The 18,274-nt window shown below is 47.8% G+C and overlaps 1 protein-coding gene across 1 annotated transcript; it reads left to right on the top strand.

The window, feature by feature from the left end:
- Nucleotides 1–353: 353 nt before the first annotated feature.
- Nucleotides 354–17,963, top strand: WDR91 (WD repeat domain 91). Its single transcript, XM_040556039.1, is given in 16 exon segments — nt 354–474; nt 1,342–1,519; nt 2,976–3,183; nt 4,057–4,139; nt 6,298–6,422; nt 8,182–8,359; nt 8,621–8,779; nt 10,882–11,003; nt 11,005–11,079; nt 11,472–11,622; nt 13,065–13,159; nt 13,617–13,785; nt 14,830–14,938; nt 15,754–15,866; nt 16,228–16,425; nt 17,328–17,963. Coding segments are annotated over 14 exon segments (1,746 nt in total). The 5' UTR covers nt 354–474; nt 1,342–1,519; nt 2,976–3,179; the 3' UTR covers nt 17,493–17,963.
- Nucleotides 17,964–18,274: the final 311 nt, after the last annotated feature.

Genomic DNA, 18,274 nt, shown 5'->3' with positions numbered 1-18,274 from the left:
CCGCCGCCGCCGCCGTCGCGCCTCTGCCCCCGCCCCCAGCAACACGCGGCGCACGTGGCGGGCGGCCAATGGGAGCGCGGCCGGAGCCCCGCGGCGGCCAATGGGAGCGAGGGGAAAAACGCGGGCTGCGGCCGCCGGCTGGAGAAGGGAGGGGAAGCACGGGTGGGTTTGCGCGCGCGCGGCCGCGCGGTGAGGACTACAAGTCCCGGCGTGCCTTGCGCCGGGCGGCGGCGGGAGGGCGCGCTGGGAGCTGTAGTCCGCGCGGCGCTGGGCTGGGCCGGGCCGGGCCGCGTCTCTCGGGGCCGGGCGCCCCCTCGCCGCCGCTGGGCGGGCGGAGCCGGCGGCGCCCCCAGGGCGGCGGCGGCCGAGCGGACGGACGAGCTGGTGCGGGAGTATCTGCTCTTCCGCGGCTTCACCGCCGCCCTCAAGCAGCTGGACGCCGAGATCAAGGCGGACCGCGAGAAGGGCTTCCGGGTGAGCCAGGGCCGGGGCCTCGGAGGGGCTGGGTGGAGTCGTGGGGGGGGGTCGTGGGGGGGGGGGGGGGGGGGGGGGGGGGGGGGCGGCTGATGTCCTAAAATATTAACTGAAAGATGCTGTCCTAAAAGGTTAGGCTTTAGGCTGGTGTCCTAAAAGATGAGATGGTGTCCTAAAAGGTTAGGTGGTGTCCCAAAAGATTTAACCGCCGAGGGGGAGACAAGCCACGCACTGATCCACTTCAGCAGTCAAAATTCTGTGTAGGCTCCAGGACCTTCTTTATTTTAAAGCATATTTGACCACCAGAACTCACCAAACTGCAAATCGATGCCCCCATCACCGCTGTGCTTTATCCGTATTGCAGAAAGGATTACCAAAGAGCCATACCGACAAAAAGCTTTCCGTGACAGGCTCTGTGGCAATCCCGCTGATAGATGACATCCAAGTTAAAAGTGCTTCAAAGCTCCCAGTACAGCGGGGCTTTCTTCCTCTTTTGAGCTCCTTTTCTGCTGGCCAAGTACAGTTTTTCCCTTTAGTCTAAAATAACGCTCTTTTCCAAGTGCCGCGCTTGAGTTTTCAGTGTTTAACGCGTTATCCTGGTTCCTCGTTATCAGCTGGCTTTAGAAGAAGTGGAAATGTTTTGCTTGCTTAAAAGAAGCAGCCACAAACACCCGTGTTTAACAGAATGTAATCTTTTTGTCAAAAACTGCCTCTGTTCTCTCAGCTGATGCATAAGGACTGGCTTGGCGCATTAATTGTGGCATTCCTCATGCAGTTAAAGCTCCTCAGCGTTAAGTTACAGAAAGTCTCATGTGCCAAAAAAGAGCCCTCACATGACCGGAGTCTTCCCCGTTTTGCCCTCTTTAGGTGGATATAGTGGACCAGCTGCAGCAGTTTGTTCAGAAGCTACGACCTGGCCGCTCTGCGGGATTACTGGAGTTACCTGGACCGGCGCCTTTTCAGCCGTTTGGAAGACGTGTACCGGCCCACGGTGAACAAGCTGAAAACCAGCTTATTCGATACTACCTACGTCCATACTGTTCAGGTGATGGTTGTTCAATTTTTTTTTAGGCTTCTGATTTAAAAAACCAACATCCTGGTGTCTGAAACCGAGCAAGGAAATACCGTGAGAGCCTGACCCGCGTGGTGGGGGGTCAGCGATTCATGTGTCATGTATCAGAGCGGTGGTAAAGAGTTTGACGCAGACTCACATGATGGGCTTGCAGGCAGGAGGATAGAGAAGCTCAGAAGGCAAGAGGGAACACGGTTAGCTGGGAGCAAGGTATTTGTGCTCAGCCACGAAGGCAGGCTCAGTCCCTGGCAGATGGGATGGCTGTGACTGTCAGCTCAGTCCTGCTCAGGCTCTGTTAGTAACGTGGATACCAGCAGAGATCATAAGGTTCTTAAACAACCTCCTCGTGGGGCATGCAGTGAGAACGCGGGAGGACAAGGTCAGTGCTCGAAGTAGTCTTCTAAAGTTCAGGAAGCAGTCAAGAACAAAATAAAATCTCTGCTTAGATAAGTGTAATCAACTGCACTGTTGCAGAATAAGGAGTGACTGAGCAGGCAGCAGTAGGGTAGAGAAGGGCCTTATTGCAGCATTAGGGACCAACAGACAGCGTTGTTGTATTCCTTCCGCTGTAACCTGCTGGCAGGGCTCAGCCGGTCCTTACAGGTACCGGGATTCCTAAAGAATCAAGAAGCTGGAGGGTCTAGAAGAAGAAAAAGGGACATTTGGAGTTGGGGATTCCAGTTTTAGTTTATAAAAGAGGAGAGAGGGGAGATGTGAGCTTCAAATCGGGACAAGCAATGTGGGAGAGAAAACGGAAGTGTTTTTGTCCGCTCTGAATAGAACAGAAAATAATGATACCTTAGGAAAGTGAAAGAAAGATAATACCCAGGGAGAGCATTGGCAAGCAGGGTACACAACACCTGTCAACAATTCATGTTTAATTTCTTACAATTTACGAGCAATATTTCCACCTTGATTGCATTCACTGACTGAAAATCTTAAATGATGGATGTTGGTGGAGGAGCGGAGGAGTCAAAATCTAATGCATGTTTCTGGAAGCGTGGTTTCTCGTGTTTTGTTCTCTTGCCCTGTGCTTACCTTGGGAGTGTGATTGTCATGCTGAATAATGAATCAGATCAATTTTTTTTCAGGCTACATCTGTGGTAGAATTGAGTAATTTGAAGTATATTTGCCACCACTTGTGTCTTATGTGAGTGGAAAACTGCACTGGGTTGGCTGAACGTTGCCAAGGAATTAGCTTGATTTTCCTCGGCCTTTAAACAAGACTGTGGTGACTGGAAAGAACGTTGGATGAAGCGGTTTGGGAGCTTCTGGCATTTGGGCAATTCTTTTGTTCCCACACGAGTCTTAATTCTACGCAGTTGCTCTGGTGGTGAAAGTAGCTCTTACGGTGTCCATCAGGCATTGATGCTTAGAACCCGTGCAGTGATGTGACTGGAAGTGTGAGCGCTGTTCTCCTGTGTTCCAGAGCGGCCGCAATGACAAGGCGCAGGAGTTTTTCCTCAAGCAGGCCTCCGAGCTCCAGAACCAGGCGGAGTGGAAGGATTGGTTTGTCCTGCCCTTCCTCCCTGCCCCAGACTCCAACCCCACCTTTGCCACATATTTCTCACGCCAGTGGGCAGATACGTTCATCGTCTCCCTGCACAACTTCCTGAGTGTCTTATTTCAGTGCATGCATATCCTTTTCTGCAACCAAGAGTTAAATCTCCCTTGCCCTGGTGTTACGCTGACTATCAGCAACGATGCCAACATACAGGATTGCAGAACCTTCTGCTTTCAGGTGATTGCTTAGAGCCAAGCTTAATAGGAAGCTGGTGTTGACCAGAGGATGTCGGAATAGTTAATTCAATTACCCGATGATACGTTATATTCCCTGGGCACAAACAATTGCGGTTGCTGCTGATGCCGAACTCATCCCTATGCCAGTGACTAGGAGAGCAGTCAGAAATCTTACGTGAAACGCTTTTCCTGGATACTTGGCATACAAAACAGGCGTGCAACCTTGGGTCCTAGTCCATAACTAAACCAGCTTCTCCTGTTAGACCCTTGTCTGGGTGCATCCATTCACGACGCTGTGTAGTGACAGCCCAATATAGTAGATGCGCAGCATTATATGATATATAATATAATAATGCTCAGCATTAGCAGAAAGAACAGCTTTTGTCCCACATTGTAGAGTTCTGGCCTTCTTCCATGATGAGCGAGTTTACATTGCAGCTGGAATATGATTCATCTTGAACTATGTCCTCAACATACACTAACGAAGTGTCATAACCCCTCTTGTCCTCCGCTTCCGACATCTCAAAAGAAGGAATCTAAAATCTTTGCAAAGCCTATGCGAAATAGTTTGTGCAAGTACAAAGCTGGCTTAGGTTACCTAAGTTGTTACCAGTCTGCTGGCCTCGCACGTGCTTCTTGCCAGTAGTATGGACGGGGCACCTTTGCTGTCTGAAAGGCACGTGGCCAGTATTGCCTGGTAGCGCTGGTTTTTAGAATTAAGCCAGCTGTGCACAAGCTGTTGCCTTGAGTTTTTCTTTAACGTTTCTCACCAGTGCCAGTCATTTTGAACTTTGAAGCTGAATGTCACAGGAGCAGTCTCATACAAGAAGAAAATGAATCCTTGCGGCATAAGGTGAGAACTGAAGTCACTCTGTACTTGCTGACTATAAGGCTGTGAGTTTTGTGAAGTTGGTTCTGTCGGTCCGAGCAAATTGTATCTCCTCAATTTAGTGCAGTTATTCCAAGGCAGGTTCTTGCAGAAAACCTGTGTTATTTTGGTTTATCTTTGAACTGTCTCCAGCAAGCCGAGGGCTGTGATCGTGTGATGATTAGCGCAATGTCTGTAGGACATTCCTGGGCCTCTGCTGGAGGCGTCTGTCCCTCTCCCCGTGCTGTCTGATGGGTGCAGATCCTGTGCAATGCCTTTTCTGCTGCGCTGCAAATTCTGCCAAGCCGAAACTAATGGCAGGTTAAGTGCACGTATGACTGACTTCGCAGTGAAACTTACGGAGGGTGTTGACAGTCGCCTCCAGGATTGAGCTGACAGTGCAATAGAAAGTGGCAATAACTTAGGGTGAAGAGGCAGAAACCATTACATCTGACGTGGCCACTTACCACAGTTGAAGTGCACTTAAAGTAATTTAAATCAACTAATGCAAATGTTGTTGTGAATATCTGTTTCCCAGCTCTAGACCCTACTGTAAGAAAGGCTGACCGGCTCCAACAAAATGTCACCCAGTTCTGTGTCTTGTTTTTGATAGTAACGTCCACAGATGTTTAGAGAAAAGGTGTAAGGAAATATGATGTGTCAGTCCTTTCCAAGTACAATCTCCCATTAGAGAGACTTGGGAGATACACAATTTAAGAATCTTCTAAACTACAGATCACATCTGGCTGATCTTGTACGAGTGGGAAACCTTATTCATGTAAGCAGGACTTTAGTTTCATTTCTTTAAACACTCCAAGAAAAAGTTCTCCCTAAATGCTTCAGTAATCTAAGTTTTGTGCTTTACCCTCCTGTGTTACAAAACATTGTCGTGTGTTGTGCTACTATTGTTTTGGTAACTGATCAACTCTGTGTTCATCTGTCCTAAAATGTTGAAGTAAAATAGAAAAACTTATCTCAAACGGAGGTTTTATGGCTAGAGAAGCAAGGTTTGGCACTGTGCTGTGTGGAGTCAGTAGAGCAGGAAAACTACCAGGGCAGATCTGCAAAGATGGTCAGTGAATAAGGAGGGGAGGACAGGGTGTGTTTTGAAGTAGAACTCTTATTTCTTCCAATTTTGTATTCTGCACTTCTGGTCAGATTGAAGCTGGGTTGTGGGGGGGTTTTTGTTTTGTCTTGGTTTTGATTTATATCACAAACTGGATAGGTGTTCTCTGTCAGACATAAAACTAGACTTTTTTTTTGAAGAATTACTCAAGCTAGAAAGGGAAACAGCTACCTATAGAATACAAGTTTAAATAAAAATGGTGTGAATAAGTATTGAATTCAGTGGTAGCTGGGATTACGTAGTGATCTCAATTTCACTGTTGAAACTGAATGCAAATACATGAATAGCACCCTGGGTTTCTAAAGCTCCTTCTTATTTTTGTTGTTGCTTTCCTGAAGTACTGTGATAAAAGGACAAATGAGAGTTGTATCTGAAAAACAAATATATGGAAAGGCCTGAGGAACTCATCACGCAGCCAAGAGTCAGAGGCATCGACCACATCTGTCACAGCAAGACGCTTCCTGAGGTTCCTGTCTGCTCAGGGGAAAAAGAAAGATGTTTCTTTCTCTGTAATGTGGAGATAAATCTCTCTGTCATGCTCGGGAGGGAGCTGAGCAGGACGTGGAGCTGGATTTTCAGGATGGCCTGATGGCGTTGGCCTCAGAGCACCCTGCCAGCTTGCCAAACCCTTGGCTGTGGGAGGAAGCCGACTTCCTAGGCTCGGTGCCTGCACATCGCCACCGCCAGGCACGTGCGTTGCCCTGGCCTTGAACCGCCTGCGTGGAGCAGCAGGCTGAGCAGTTGTGTCCTGGCCAACGCTGCTTTCCCGCCCCGTTAATGCTGCTACAGCAACAGCCCAAGAGGAGCGAAGGGTTTTAAGCAGGCTCCGATTTCATACATGTGAAGTGCTGCTTGTTCCCACTGCTTGGACTGATGTGCTTAGCCGGTCAGGGCAACTTTCTACCTTCCCCAGCCTTCTAGGGCTGGTGAAATAAAGGGAACAAACAACTTCAGCAAGTGGGAAGGAGGCGAATCTTGGTGAAACTTCTGCTGACTTGGCTCTCTCTTCTCTTGTAGCTTTTTGCTTTGCAGGCTGAATCCTCCCGCATGAAGAAAGAGGAACTGGAAGTGGAAGAAGCAGTTGTGCATCACAAGCTGCCTGCGTATGTGGCCAACATGGATCGACTAGGGGACTCTGAGCTGTGAGTGCCTGCAGGGGAGGAGCTGGGACAGACCCTGCCGCTTTTATCGGGTCATTTCCTTGTTCGCTTCCCTGGGAATCATTACAGAAATACATCCTGGCAGAAATCATCTCCCGCCTTTAGAGAGAGATTCTCACTGAGCAGGGAGAGCCCAAGCACATGTAGAAGTTGTTCTGCTTTGGTCTCACCGTTACACCAGGGTATTTGGGCAGCCAGAACACTGGTAACAGTGGAATACCCCGCAGTGTTGCTCAGATGAAGTGCATTGTCTCTTAATTCCTATTTTCTTTAGTGACTGTGGTGCAGTGTGTGTGTGTACTGTGTTGTTTATAGATATTGCTCCTTTGTCACCTAAAGGGGTCATTGTTATGCAGAGATGGGCTTTCTTTTGCAAAGGCAAGAGAAAGGGAGTTTCTATTCCCTGAGGCTCAGTTATATATGGAACTCCCAATAAATCTACAGTTGAAGAGTGTTTTATGGCTACATCTGTCGTATTCCTCTCCATGGAGAAGAGGCAACATACGCAGGGATACAGGTTGGTTGGTTAAACCCCTGTCTTCCCCTAGTATGCAGTTATGTGAGGCAAGTCCGCGTGCCCGAATTCTTTCTGTTCTTGAGCGTTCTTCCTGCTTCAAAAGGATCTGAAAGCAAGAGTAGCGTAGCCACAATGTATTAATATTACCGCTGGGGCTTTGACTTTCTCGTGTGCTTCTTTCACTTTTGTTGAGGCATGAGGGGGATTGATCAAATTACGCTGCTGACAGTGGCAAATAGAAGTCGTAGCAGAGTTCACACGCTAATCTTTCAAAATTTCTGATTAAACAGACTTAAGTGTCCACTGAACTATCTTGATAACTGCTCCACACAGGCCAGGCCACAGAGTTTAATTTGAGTTTTTTTTTTTGTCTAACTACTGGGCGGAAAGCTGTGGTATTCACCTGCATATGTGGGAGAGAGTGGTGCGAGTACTGGGGTCATACATTCTCCATATTTTTGTCCAGCTTTATTAGGAAAACTTGCCTTAGAAATGGTGTTTCTTGTGTGCACGACTCATGTGTTAGCTAGGGGCCCAGTTCTGGTTGTTTTTTCCATGTCTGTGCTCAACCCAAAGCTTATTTTTGATAGAACACTTTTTTCCTTAGAAGAGAGGATGAGACAGTGAAGGTGATTGTATGCTGCTCTACTCTGGGGAAGCTGCAGCATGGTGAGGTCGGACAGTTATGTTCTGGGAAGCAGCCACTGCTCTTGGCGCTGTGGGCTGAGAAGGGAGGTGTGTGTAATCACAGAGGTGGTTCTTAATTTCTTTGGGTCCTGTCCTGAACATGACTTGCTGAATATCTAAGGATGTTGAGTGAAACACTGGATACTGCCTTTCAAGGGAGGTCTGTTTTATGCCTCGAATCGGGAATCCAGGCTGAAGAAGTTCTTTGGAAAGCTGGGTTCCCCCACCCTTGGGGTCTTTAAAAAAAACAGATGGAGTGGAAGGAGTTTGGGCTGGCCCTGTGGGTGATTCAGCACCATCTGGGCTGTCTTTCTCCATGACGCTGCCAAGTGAGCTTTGGTTCCAGTGATTGCAACGATCTGCTCCAGATGCTAACACAGCATGTTTTTAAAACAGCTTTTTAGTGCATAGTGGTCCATCAGCTTGGGAAGGAGCATCGGTCCTCCAGAGGTTCAAGCAGTTTTTTGTTGGGTCATCTTTGATCAGGTTGTCTGGCTGCACTTCCATGTTCCGTCTGTTTGTTTGTTTGTTTTTCAGTGATATGACCTGCAGCCAGAGGAGCACTGCACATTCTCTTCAGTCCCGTGGAGGCTTTCTCTCCTCTTTCCTCTCCCAGAGCAAAAAGGGCCCTTCCAGACCAGCTCAGCCAAGTGGGGCTTCTCCAACACAGACCGGCAGCACGCTGCTTGGGAAGAAAGAACCAGCAAATCACCAGGTGATTCTCAACTGTACGCACTGAAAGGTGCGCAGTAGCCAAGGAGTTAGCTTGCAGCACAGCACTGCTCCAAGCTTTTGCTTTCACCTGGAAGAAAAAAAGTCATTTTCTTCCTTGAACATGTACACTGGGTGTGAATGCGCTGCAAGACCAGCTGATGTCTGGGGACGTGTGGATGCCTGGTTTCTTTGCCTCGTCTTTTGCTCTTTCTTCCACAGCCTGATGCAAACATAACTTTGCCAAATCATTCCTGCCTTCCAGAGTGCCAAAGGAAAAGAAGGAGCAGTGACCTGTAAGGACGGGAAGAGCCACTTCAGTGGGTTAGCAGCGGGCGAGTCAAGCTCCCTGCAGCAGCGGCAGAAGCGCTTGCAAGAGCACGGGAAGGAAAGGAGAGAACTGCTGTCAAAAGGGACCTTTCAGGTACTGGGCAACACTGCGAAGCTGGCAAGTGGAGGGCTGCCATTTTCTGTTCTTTGTTATGTTGGGTAGTAAAAAAAATGCAAATATTCCCATTAAGCTCCTGGAATGCTGCTCCAATCAGCTGTATCAAAGGTTAATCTCTGTAGTTAATCAACTCCTTCCACTCTCAGATTATTTCTGTGTCCCTGGAAGGGACTCAGTGTTGACATTTCAAATGGAAGAAGAGTTGTCGCTTGTCATGGTCTTGTCAACAGCCTTGTCCTGGAGAGGGTAGGTTTCATCCGCCTTAGTGGCTGTTACGTTCAAATACCTTGTTATAATCCACCTGCCTTAGTAGCAGTGGGCTTGGCTCACCCGTACTGCAGAAGTGAGCAATTGTAAGATAGATTTGAATGCTTGATCTTTTGCATAAATAAATAATGCTGTTCCAAAGAGTCCTGCAGCACGGATCGCAGACTGTTTTCTCTCCTCCCTGTCAGCTGCGTTCTCATGCTGGTTTGTGCAGGCTCTGTGGGACAGTGAAAAATAACAAACTTCCCTGGATAGGAGTAGAAATATCCTTCATAGCAATGTTTTGGAGTTTTTCGCACTACGTGTTGCAGTTTTGTGTGGGGCTGTGCCCTGCTTTCTATGTAATAAAATAATAAAGCTATGTCCTGGGTTTTAACTGCTGAAGGTCAGTGGACTGCTGCTGTTCACCCCATATTGTCTGGCTTTTAGCAGCCATGTGTGTTTTGGAATGGAGCATAGGAGGGATGGTGGTAACATCTCAGCCATGTTTATTTTGGCTATATGAGACTCTCCCTCAGGGGAGAGGTGGTGCTGAGGGACTGTTGCTTATCAGCTGACGTGCATGGCTGTTCTGTGTGGGGTGTGCTGCTTTGGAGTGATGTTATTCCACCACTGAGTGCTCCAGGCTATGAGAGAACTTTGTGGCTCATCTAAAAGACTTTAATTAAACACCGGTCAGCGTGTTGCAAACCCTGGCTGCCTAGCAAGTGTCCTTTGGCTTTCCTTTTGCTGTGATGTTCCAGGTTAAGGCGGTGTTTTTCTGCCTTTGTAGAAGTTGTGTCTGGTCGTCTTGGGGAAGCTGATATTGTTTAGCTTTCTGTTCTCAAAGCATGAGTCAAAAAGGAAGCTGGAAGGCTGCGCCGTTTCTCTGACACGAGTGTCATTCATTGGTTATCTCCCCATCTTAACACAGAGCAAGGCACTCTTGGATTTATTTCCCAATCTTTTCTGGCTTTGTGAATTGTGATGATTTGATTATGCAGAGTTTAACTTACTGCTCAAGATATGACATTACTATAAATAAGGCAAGGATGTGTTAGGGAACATGACCATGCAGACTTTTCAAGCATTTCATCTTCAGAGGATGGTGCAGCTAAGGGTTGCTTGCAAACATTTTGCTGACTCGTGCACTGTATCTGTTCCTAGTGGCAAGGGAAGATTAAGGTTCTTTCAGAGACTTTGTGAGCTGCAGTGGATATCTTGTTTCAATCAAAAGCTTTCACCTAAAAATCCATTTGTTCCAACTCCCGTCTGTCCTGTCAAATTGGGTTTTAAACTTTTGGACTCGTGTTGACTCTACAGTTGTTATCATCTGTTGACTGCATTGATTGCCACGTTGTGCACAGACTGGATCTCTGCTGACAAGTGTAATCTATCCACTGTGGCTCACCGTTCTCCGAGAACCCTTGTGCAGACTGACCACAGACTTTACATTGCTGAATACAAGAATTCTTTGAAATCTGATGATTTGATTTTGAGTCTGTACTTGACCAGCATCAAAATGGGCCTCTGCTATCAGCTGAGGTATGCTGAACACTGCAATTCCTTAAATTCTTGTGGGAAAGTGTGTGGCTGGCCATGTGGGGGGCATATAAGGGACTCTCTAACCGAAGAGGCCACATCAAATGGCACAGCTGTGCCGTGCCCTGTCACTGCGCTCAGGAGGAAGGTCCCTGACAGAAGGGGAGTTGAGCTGACAGTGCTTCTGTTTCAGTACAGCTTTTGTTCTTTCTCTCAACAGGAGGGGTAGCTGAAAAACTTGGCCTGGAAATACTGCTTCCTTGTATTTCACACAGGATTTCTTCCTGCAGGGCCAAAGTGCTGAGAAGAAAACAGATATTAGCACATCTGAGACAGAGCCGTGCTCAGAGCTGCAAGCTGACCAAGCAGAGACTTCAATCAAAATGCCCGCCGGTGGTACAGAGGCTGGGGGTCCGACAGGAGCAGCCTTTCATCGTCCTCAGCCAGGAGGAGTACGGGGAGCACCATTCGTCCATCATGTACTGCAGGTAACAGGCTGGCAGAGGAGGGCTTTCTCCTAGAAACTTCTCCAGAGGATCAGCTCCGTCTGGCTTCTTTCTCCCAGCCTCTGCTTTGTCCAGCACAGTGTGTGCGTACTCTTGGTCGTAGGGCAGCAGAGTTGCTGTGACTGACAATAGCACGTAGCTTGTGCACTGGGAATGGACAAAGATTTTTGTGATAGGGAAATGCCAGCCAGGTGTAAACCCTGGGAAGCATGTTGGTATTGCTGAAGGGCTTTATGCTTTGCATGTGTAGCTCTAGTGCTTCATTGCACTGGTTGTTGTAGGAGAGGAATAGGAGAGGAAGGATTACTGGGCTATCTGCTTGCATCTAAGAACTTCAGCGAGAAAAATACCCAATCATTTTTTTCTGCACGCAGGGTTGATTGTTCTGGACGGAGGGTGGCCAGCTTGGATGTGGATGGAGTCATCAAGGTGTGGTCTTTTAATCCAATAATGCAAACTAAAGCTTCATCTATTTCCAAGTCTCCGCTGCTGTCTCTGGAATGGGCAACCAAGCGCGATCGGCTGGTGAGTAGCCTGTGCATGCAGAGGCTCAAGAGTCACAGCAGATGATTTGGAGCTCAGTTGTTGTGTGTTGCACATTAACTTCTAGGTGGCTGCACTGCAGATAAAATCAGGGCGACAGTTAGTTTCCACTTTAGGGAGAACTGAAGCCTGTAGGGTCTTATAAAAGCCAGGGAGTGAGGAGTGTGCTCTGTATTTTGCAAGGAACTCAGCACTGCTTGCCCTGAGGCAGAAGTTCTCAAGCTGCAGCACGTGGACAGCTGCAGGACAGAAGTATCTCCTTTAGGAGAACTGCCTTTCTGCAGGCAGTCACTTGTAAGGGCAGGCGGAGGCACAGCAACCCGTGGGAAGCCAAAACCAGGGAGCTGTGGAGGTTCACTCGCAGCCTGAGCCAGGAAACAGAGAGAGCAAGGGTGTGTTGTTGGCATCCTGGCTTGTGCAGGTGTCAAAAGGGCTCCGTGTCCAGTTTTACTCTGGTGCCTCACACAACCAGGGGTTGGTACTTGCGTGAGGACTTGGAAGCTTGTTTAGATGCCAAGACAGTTTAAATGTTTCCCATAGCACCTTTCCTCTAATTCTGTTACTAGAGAGGAGCCTTAAATTGCATGCGTTCTGCTGAGTCCTAGAACTGCTGCTGGTGTTCGCTTCCTTCCCTGGCAAAGAGACAGGGCTGTGTGACAAGGCAGGCCTGCAACCGAGGGAATATCATTCACGTTCTGGCACTGATGATGTGTTGCTGCGAATCCCAAATGCCAGTTGTGAAGAGCTGGTGCTGCAGCTTGTCTCTTTCATTTCTTTTACTCTTAGAAAGGAGTTGTCCATACAGTTGTTAATGATTTCTCCTGCTCTGTGGAGTTTATTTCCTTCTCCTGTGGAGAGATTCTTTTTTCTAGAATACATGGGGATTCAGCAGCAGTTCAGGCTGTGAAGCGAGAAGGATCTTGCTTGCTTAATTTTCTTTGATAACGCATCCCTTCATGGTTTTTCTTTTGATTTAAATTGTAACACCGCTGAGAAAGCATGTGTGAGTCCTTCTGAGTAATTTAATTCTCCCCTGGATGAAAGGAGGTGGCTTCTACTTGGCTATCTCTTAAACTTATGTTGATTCTGTGTTACTCTTTCCTTGCTCCCCTAGATATTGAGACTCCACGTGTGTTTTGCATACGTTGAGCCATATGCCAGAAAGTGGCTTGTTCTCTACCTTGGTGCTTATCAGATCTTTTTCTTAAAATTTCTGGAGAGCAGTGCTTTAACCCTGATTCCTGTGACTTTAGAGTAGTCCTACTCAGCGTGATATCCACAGAAAGACAGGATGTACCTAATGGAATTATATATAATTGGAATGTATGAATGGGAAAAAATAATGCGTGGTGTTGGTAGTTGCCGGACAGCATCGCTGTACTCCTCACTCACATTCCTTCCATCTCCTCCTTGCTGGTTTCAAGCTGCTGCTTGGCAGTGGAGTCGGGACGGTTCGTCTTTATGACACAGAAGCGAAGAAGAATCTCTGTGAAATCAGCATTGATGAAGACATGCCCAGGTAACTCTGCAATATTGGTGGTATATGTGGGTATCTGTGTATGAACACGTATGTACACATACATACATATGTGTGTACACGCACATGTATATGTTTGTGTGTGTGGATTTATGTGCATGTATCTTGCTGTTCTTGACTGTGAAGTTTTTGAAGTTTTTTTGAAGTTTCATCTGCTGTTTTTGGCAGATGAAGTCTCAATGTCCATACTGCTTCCCTGCAACTGCAATATTATGTAGCCTTTGTGTAGAGGGCAGTCCTTGTCTGAGCAGCATAAAACTGCTCCGTTACACTGGAGAGACTCAAAATCTTCCTAAGCATGTGGATCATGCTCTCCTTTACGGCGCACCTGAGATGGAGGTCCTGTCTTGCAGGGTCTCTCTGGCAGAACTAGGAGCTGAGTGTTGCTCTTGAGGTAGTTGCTGGAGAAAGGCATTTCACACTCTCTGCTGTATTTCAGAATCCTGTCGCTTGCCTGCAGCCCAAGTGGTGCCTCCTTTGTCTGTTCTGCAGCAGCCCAGAGCCCCATCTCTCACGTCGACTTCTCAGCAGTCAGCTCTGGGGGCAAAAGCATGAACCAAGTTCCCGGGAAGCTGTTGCTATGGGACACTAAAACGATGAAACAGCAGGTATTTGCCGAGTTTCTTTCCTTTCGTAGTCTGCTTGTCGAGAATGAATGTCTTCTGTTCTGATGTGTAGGAGCCTTCTTCCTAAATTATGCTGACTTTCTTTTCAATATCTTCTCCCCCACCCCCTTCCTCTTTTCCCGTCTATCACATGTAGGATAAAACAAGTTGGTTTTAGCTGTTCTTTGTAGCTGCTGGATTTGAATGTGTTTGTGTGTGTGTATGTATTAGTTTTTTTTTTTGATGAATTCTTCAAAATACTTCATGATCTTGCAACTTCCCTGCCTGTAGAATTTGACTGGCAACCTCTCAAGTCGTTTGACATGATGCTTTGCTCAGGCTTTCTCGTTAAGCTACACTGAAGGGTTTTCTTTTCTGCTATTTTCCCTTGCCCTTTCCCCCTCTGCCTGCATGGATATTGGGACCCATTTGCATCTCCCTAGAGGAGCACTGTGGGGTGAGCATGGTGAACCGTAGCTGTTCATCCCAGCCTGGTGTGCTCCAGCTGCGAGGACTGGAGATAGCAGTTACCACACAACGCGAACTTGTCTGTCTTCAGAGCTCTCCTAGCCATGTACCAGAATGCATTTGAAATCTATTTTTAAGTGAAATGCTTGTCGAGAGAATTAGTCTACATCATCTTCTCCGTTGTTTCAGTTTTGATGGGTTGTATTCTGGCAGTGCATCCTGGTCTTATCCCTCGCCTTTGCCCTTAAGAAATGCTTTCGCTGATGCATAAGAGAAAGCAGCAAACTCAAGCTCATGTCTGCCAGAAGCTGTTTGTGCAGCCGTGAGGACATTGCTAAGAAAGCTGTGTCTTGGCTGAGGTGAAGCGTTGGTTTAGTGTTACAGTAAAATGCAGCTGCCAACCTTGAAGTCTGTGGTCATGAGGTGGAGGAACGGGAATTCAGGAAGGAGGAACTGCAGAACAAGAACTGTACTTCTTGTTACTAGACGCCATCTTCCTTCCTTTCTCTGGGGTACAGCTCCTCAGCACCCCAGCTCCGTTTGAGGTTTTTAGGCATTAACACAGACTTTCCCTTCCAGCTGCAGTTCTCCCTGGAGCCCGAGCCCATCGCTATTAACTGCACAGCCTTCAACCACAACGGCAACCTGCTGGTCACAGGGGCTGCAGATGGGATCGTTCGTCTCTTTGGTATGTTGGAACTGAGCGGTGAGGTGGCCCCTTGGTGTCCTCGGCTGGCTGCTCCCCCTGCCCCAGCACCCTTGCCCTGCCAGCAGGGAGGCAGCTGTGTGACATGACCAAACGCCAAGCTGGAAGCTGTTTTTTCTCCTTCATGACCGCTCTCAGGAGTGAATTGAGATAAACTTTCCCTGGGGGATATTGCCTGGAGGCCCTGGTAGTGCTGCTGGGTTTGTTTCCCTCCTGCTTAGGAGCAGAGTTAACTTCCCCTTGAGCCATGTCATCTTGGCTATGCCATTAATAGCAGTACCACTGCCAGAAGCTGTCTTAAATGAAGGGATTTAATGTGTGACCTTCTAGTTCGAAGGCTTCATATCAGTCCTTCTTCACTGAGCAACTTCTGTTTCTCAGGTTCTGTCCTCTTTAGCCTGTCCTTGTGATAAAGGCAGCTTGGGCCTTCCTTCTTTGTAAAAAAGGGATCTGCTTTTGCCTCAGCTGCTGACCTGTGAGGCTACAGTCCCAGGTCGGTGTGAGGACAGAGATAGCAGCAGCTGTGGGAGTGGACAGGACAGCAAGGAGAGGAGGAGAATAAAGGTGCCAGTGTGGCTTGGGCACCGAACGACTGCAGTTGATGCCGAGGATGTGAACAGCCCTGTAAAGCTGGAGGGAGAGGTGTTGGAGAATAAGGACAAGATGCTGAGATTAGATAGGGTCCCCAGAGGCTGGTGTAGACGGCAGGGACAGAGTCTGTATCAACATGAAGAGCCTCTCCTCACCCCAACTCTGTGTGAGCGCTGGGAGTGTTTCAGTACTGGTTCTCCCCACAGATATGCAGCAGCACGAGTGCGCCATGAGCTGGAAGGCACACGAGGGGGAAGTCTACTCCGTCGAGTTCAGCTATGATGAGAACACAGTCTACAGCATAGGCGAGGATGGCAAGGTAGGCCGTGTGTGACCTTCCACCGGTCAGCTGTTGGTGGATCCCCTCTGGAGTCTTCTCCATGTGGTGGGGCTAACAGTAAAAATACCCGAAGGCTCTGGAGAACTTGCAGGCTGCTAACTGTAGGCTTAGATACACAGCACCACTCTGCTGCATTCAGTCTCTTCAGTTGGCCTGACTAGTAGGCACTCTTACAGCCCATGCAGCCTGCGTTTTGTAAATACAGCTACTTAGAGTTGTGGAAGCGCCATCTTATGTTCGTGTAAAATAGCCCCTTCTCTTAAAAACTGTGAGTAGCCCCTCTTCTTTCATCCCAGTTAATTAAACTATGGGCTTTTATAATCTGTTTTTGTCATTCTAGTTTATTCAGTGGAATATTCACAAGAGTGGCTTGAAGGTGTCGGAGTATGATCTTCCCAGCGAAGCTACGGGTCCCTTTGTGCTGTCTGGATACAGTGGATACAAGCAAGTCCAGTTCCCACGAGGAAGACTTTTTGCCTTTGACTCTGAGGGGAACTATATGCTGACATGCTCCTCAACCGGGGGAGTCATTTTTAAGGTAAGTCTGCAAAGTGATGGGAAATTTTCTTCTGCATTCATACAAGCATTTGTTACAAGGCTGCAAGAGCAGCCCCTAGAAGTTCTCAAGTAATGCTTTCGCACCCCTGTTTTGTAGAACTTGCTGTTCAGTTTGGTGTGCGGTCAGTACTGTGTGCGTTTTAGCAGTGCGTGCTGTCCAGCAAGTATTTGAACTCTAGGCTCTCTGTAGCTAGAGGATATGTGCTCCTTGTTCCTAAAGCTTAGCTGCAGCAGTTTTCCTCAGCGCTAAGTGCCTAGGACAAAGTTACAGATTTTTTTATTACATTAATGCATGCAGGGTCAATGCAGAATGTGCAGTTGATGACTGATGCTCATCTTTAATCTGCCTCATGTGCTTGCTGATGTTAACGCTGGTCCCAGGCTGATTCTATCCTCTTACTGTGCACAGCACTGAAATGAAATGAAGGGTAAGACTGTACCCAAGTACCCAAATTTCTGCTGGTGCAGTAACAAATAGTTACTGATTGCATCCCCCTTTTGAGTCAAGGTATATCAGCATAAGCCACTGCAAGGCAGTTTAAGTGGAATTTTTCCTTTGCAGCTGGGGCGTTCAGAGCACCCGCGCTAACATGACCCATGGCTTAAACTTACACGACTGTGCTCTTAGCCTGCCTTGTTCAATTACTGCAGCTTAGCTGATGTCAGAAGCTGAGCTGCTTGAGATCATGTGCTTCTGTCCTGAGACTGAAAATTTGCTTCCTTGTGTGCTACATAAATGTAAACGTACCTCTTTTTTTTCTGCTTAATTATGTCTGCTGATAGGGATATGGAGGATGTAGTAGGCTTTGGATTCTGCTCTGGGTACACTGTCCCTGCTGCAGCAACTTGCCTCCTTAAATTCTTTTGCTTTTCTTATTGCAGTTGAATGGTGAGGAAAAGGTCCTGGAGAGTTGCCTTTCCCTGGGAGGACACCGAGCTCCTGTTGTCACAGTGGACTGGAGCACGGCCATGGACTGTGGGACCTGCCTCACTGCCTCCATGGATGGGAAGATTAAGTTAACAACCCTACTGGCTCAAAAGTCTTAACCGGAACAGCGCTGAAGGAAAAGAGCAGCGGACTTGAAAAAAAAAACACAACAGTGTTAACTCCACAGGAACAAATTGCATGGGAGAGAAGGCAAACCACAATCACTCTTCTCATTTTAGCTTTTGCCTCTTGACAAATGTTAAATACATATGCCAAACCACTGTGCAATAGAATGCCGATCTGGGACCAGGTCAGTGGCAGCAGTGAAAAATACAACTCCACTGACCCATTGTGGCAGCTGGGCTCCCTCTGTTAGGGAGTCTTGAAGTAGCACGTGGCTAGAAGGCTGCTGGGATCACGTCAGGGCTTGTGCAGAAGGTGAAGCTGGAGGAGGCATACATGAGGCAGCACAATGTGTGGTGACACAGGTGGCTCAAACTGGAAAGGCCAGTGCAAAACCAGAGTATTCTTTGGGTATAATGTGTTTTTTTTTGTTTGTTTGTTTTCATAAAAAGAAATTATTCCCTTGCACTTGATTCCTGTGCTCTGTTCAGCTGTTGCTGGAAAGCATGGAGGTTATCCTGGGCAGTGATGTGCCAAGAACAGGCTCCTGCATGGAGAAAAGACCTTTTTGTTTTCACCAGGTGCTTCCTGCGCTGACAACCTCTCAGTGGGGGCTACCAGTGCAAGTCATCCATGAACGAAAATAGCTGCATCGGTTGGATGTCTTGTGTTCCCTTGCAGCGTCTGCCAGGAATTAGTGGAGGGATCCTCGGTCAGACTTCCTGAAATGCTTACATTAGAGATCAGAAACTACATAATGCCTGATGTATTTGATAGT

The sequence above is a fragment of the Cygnus olor genome, chromosome 1 (genome assembly GCF_009769625.2).
Source record: "Cygnus olor isolate bCygOlo1 chromosome 1, bCygOlo1.pri.v2, whole genome shotgun sequence".
NCBI classification, from domain to species: domain Eukaryota; kingdom Metazoa; phylum Chordata; class Aves; order Anseriformes; family Anatidae; genus Cygnus; species Cygnus olor.
Note: the sequence above shows the minus strand (reverse complement) of the source record. Positions and strands in the feature narration are given on the sequence as shown.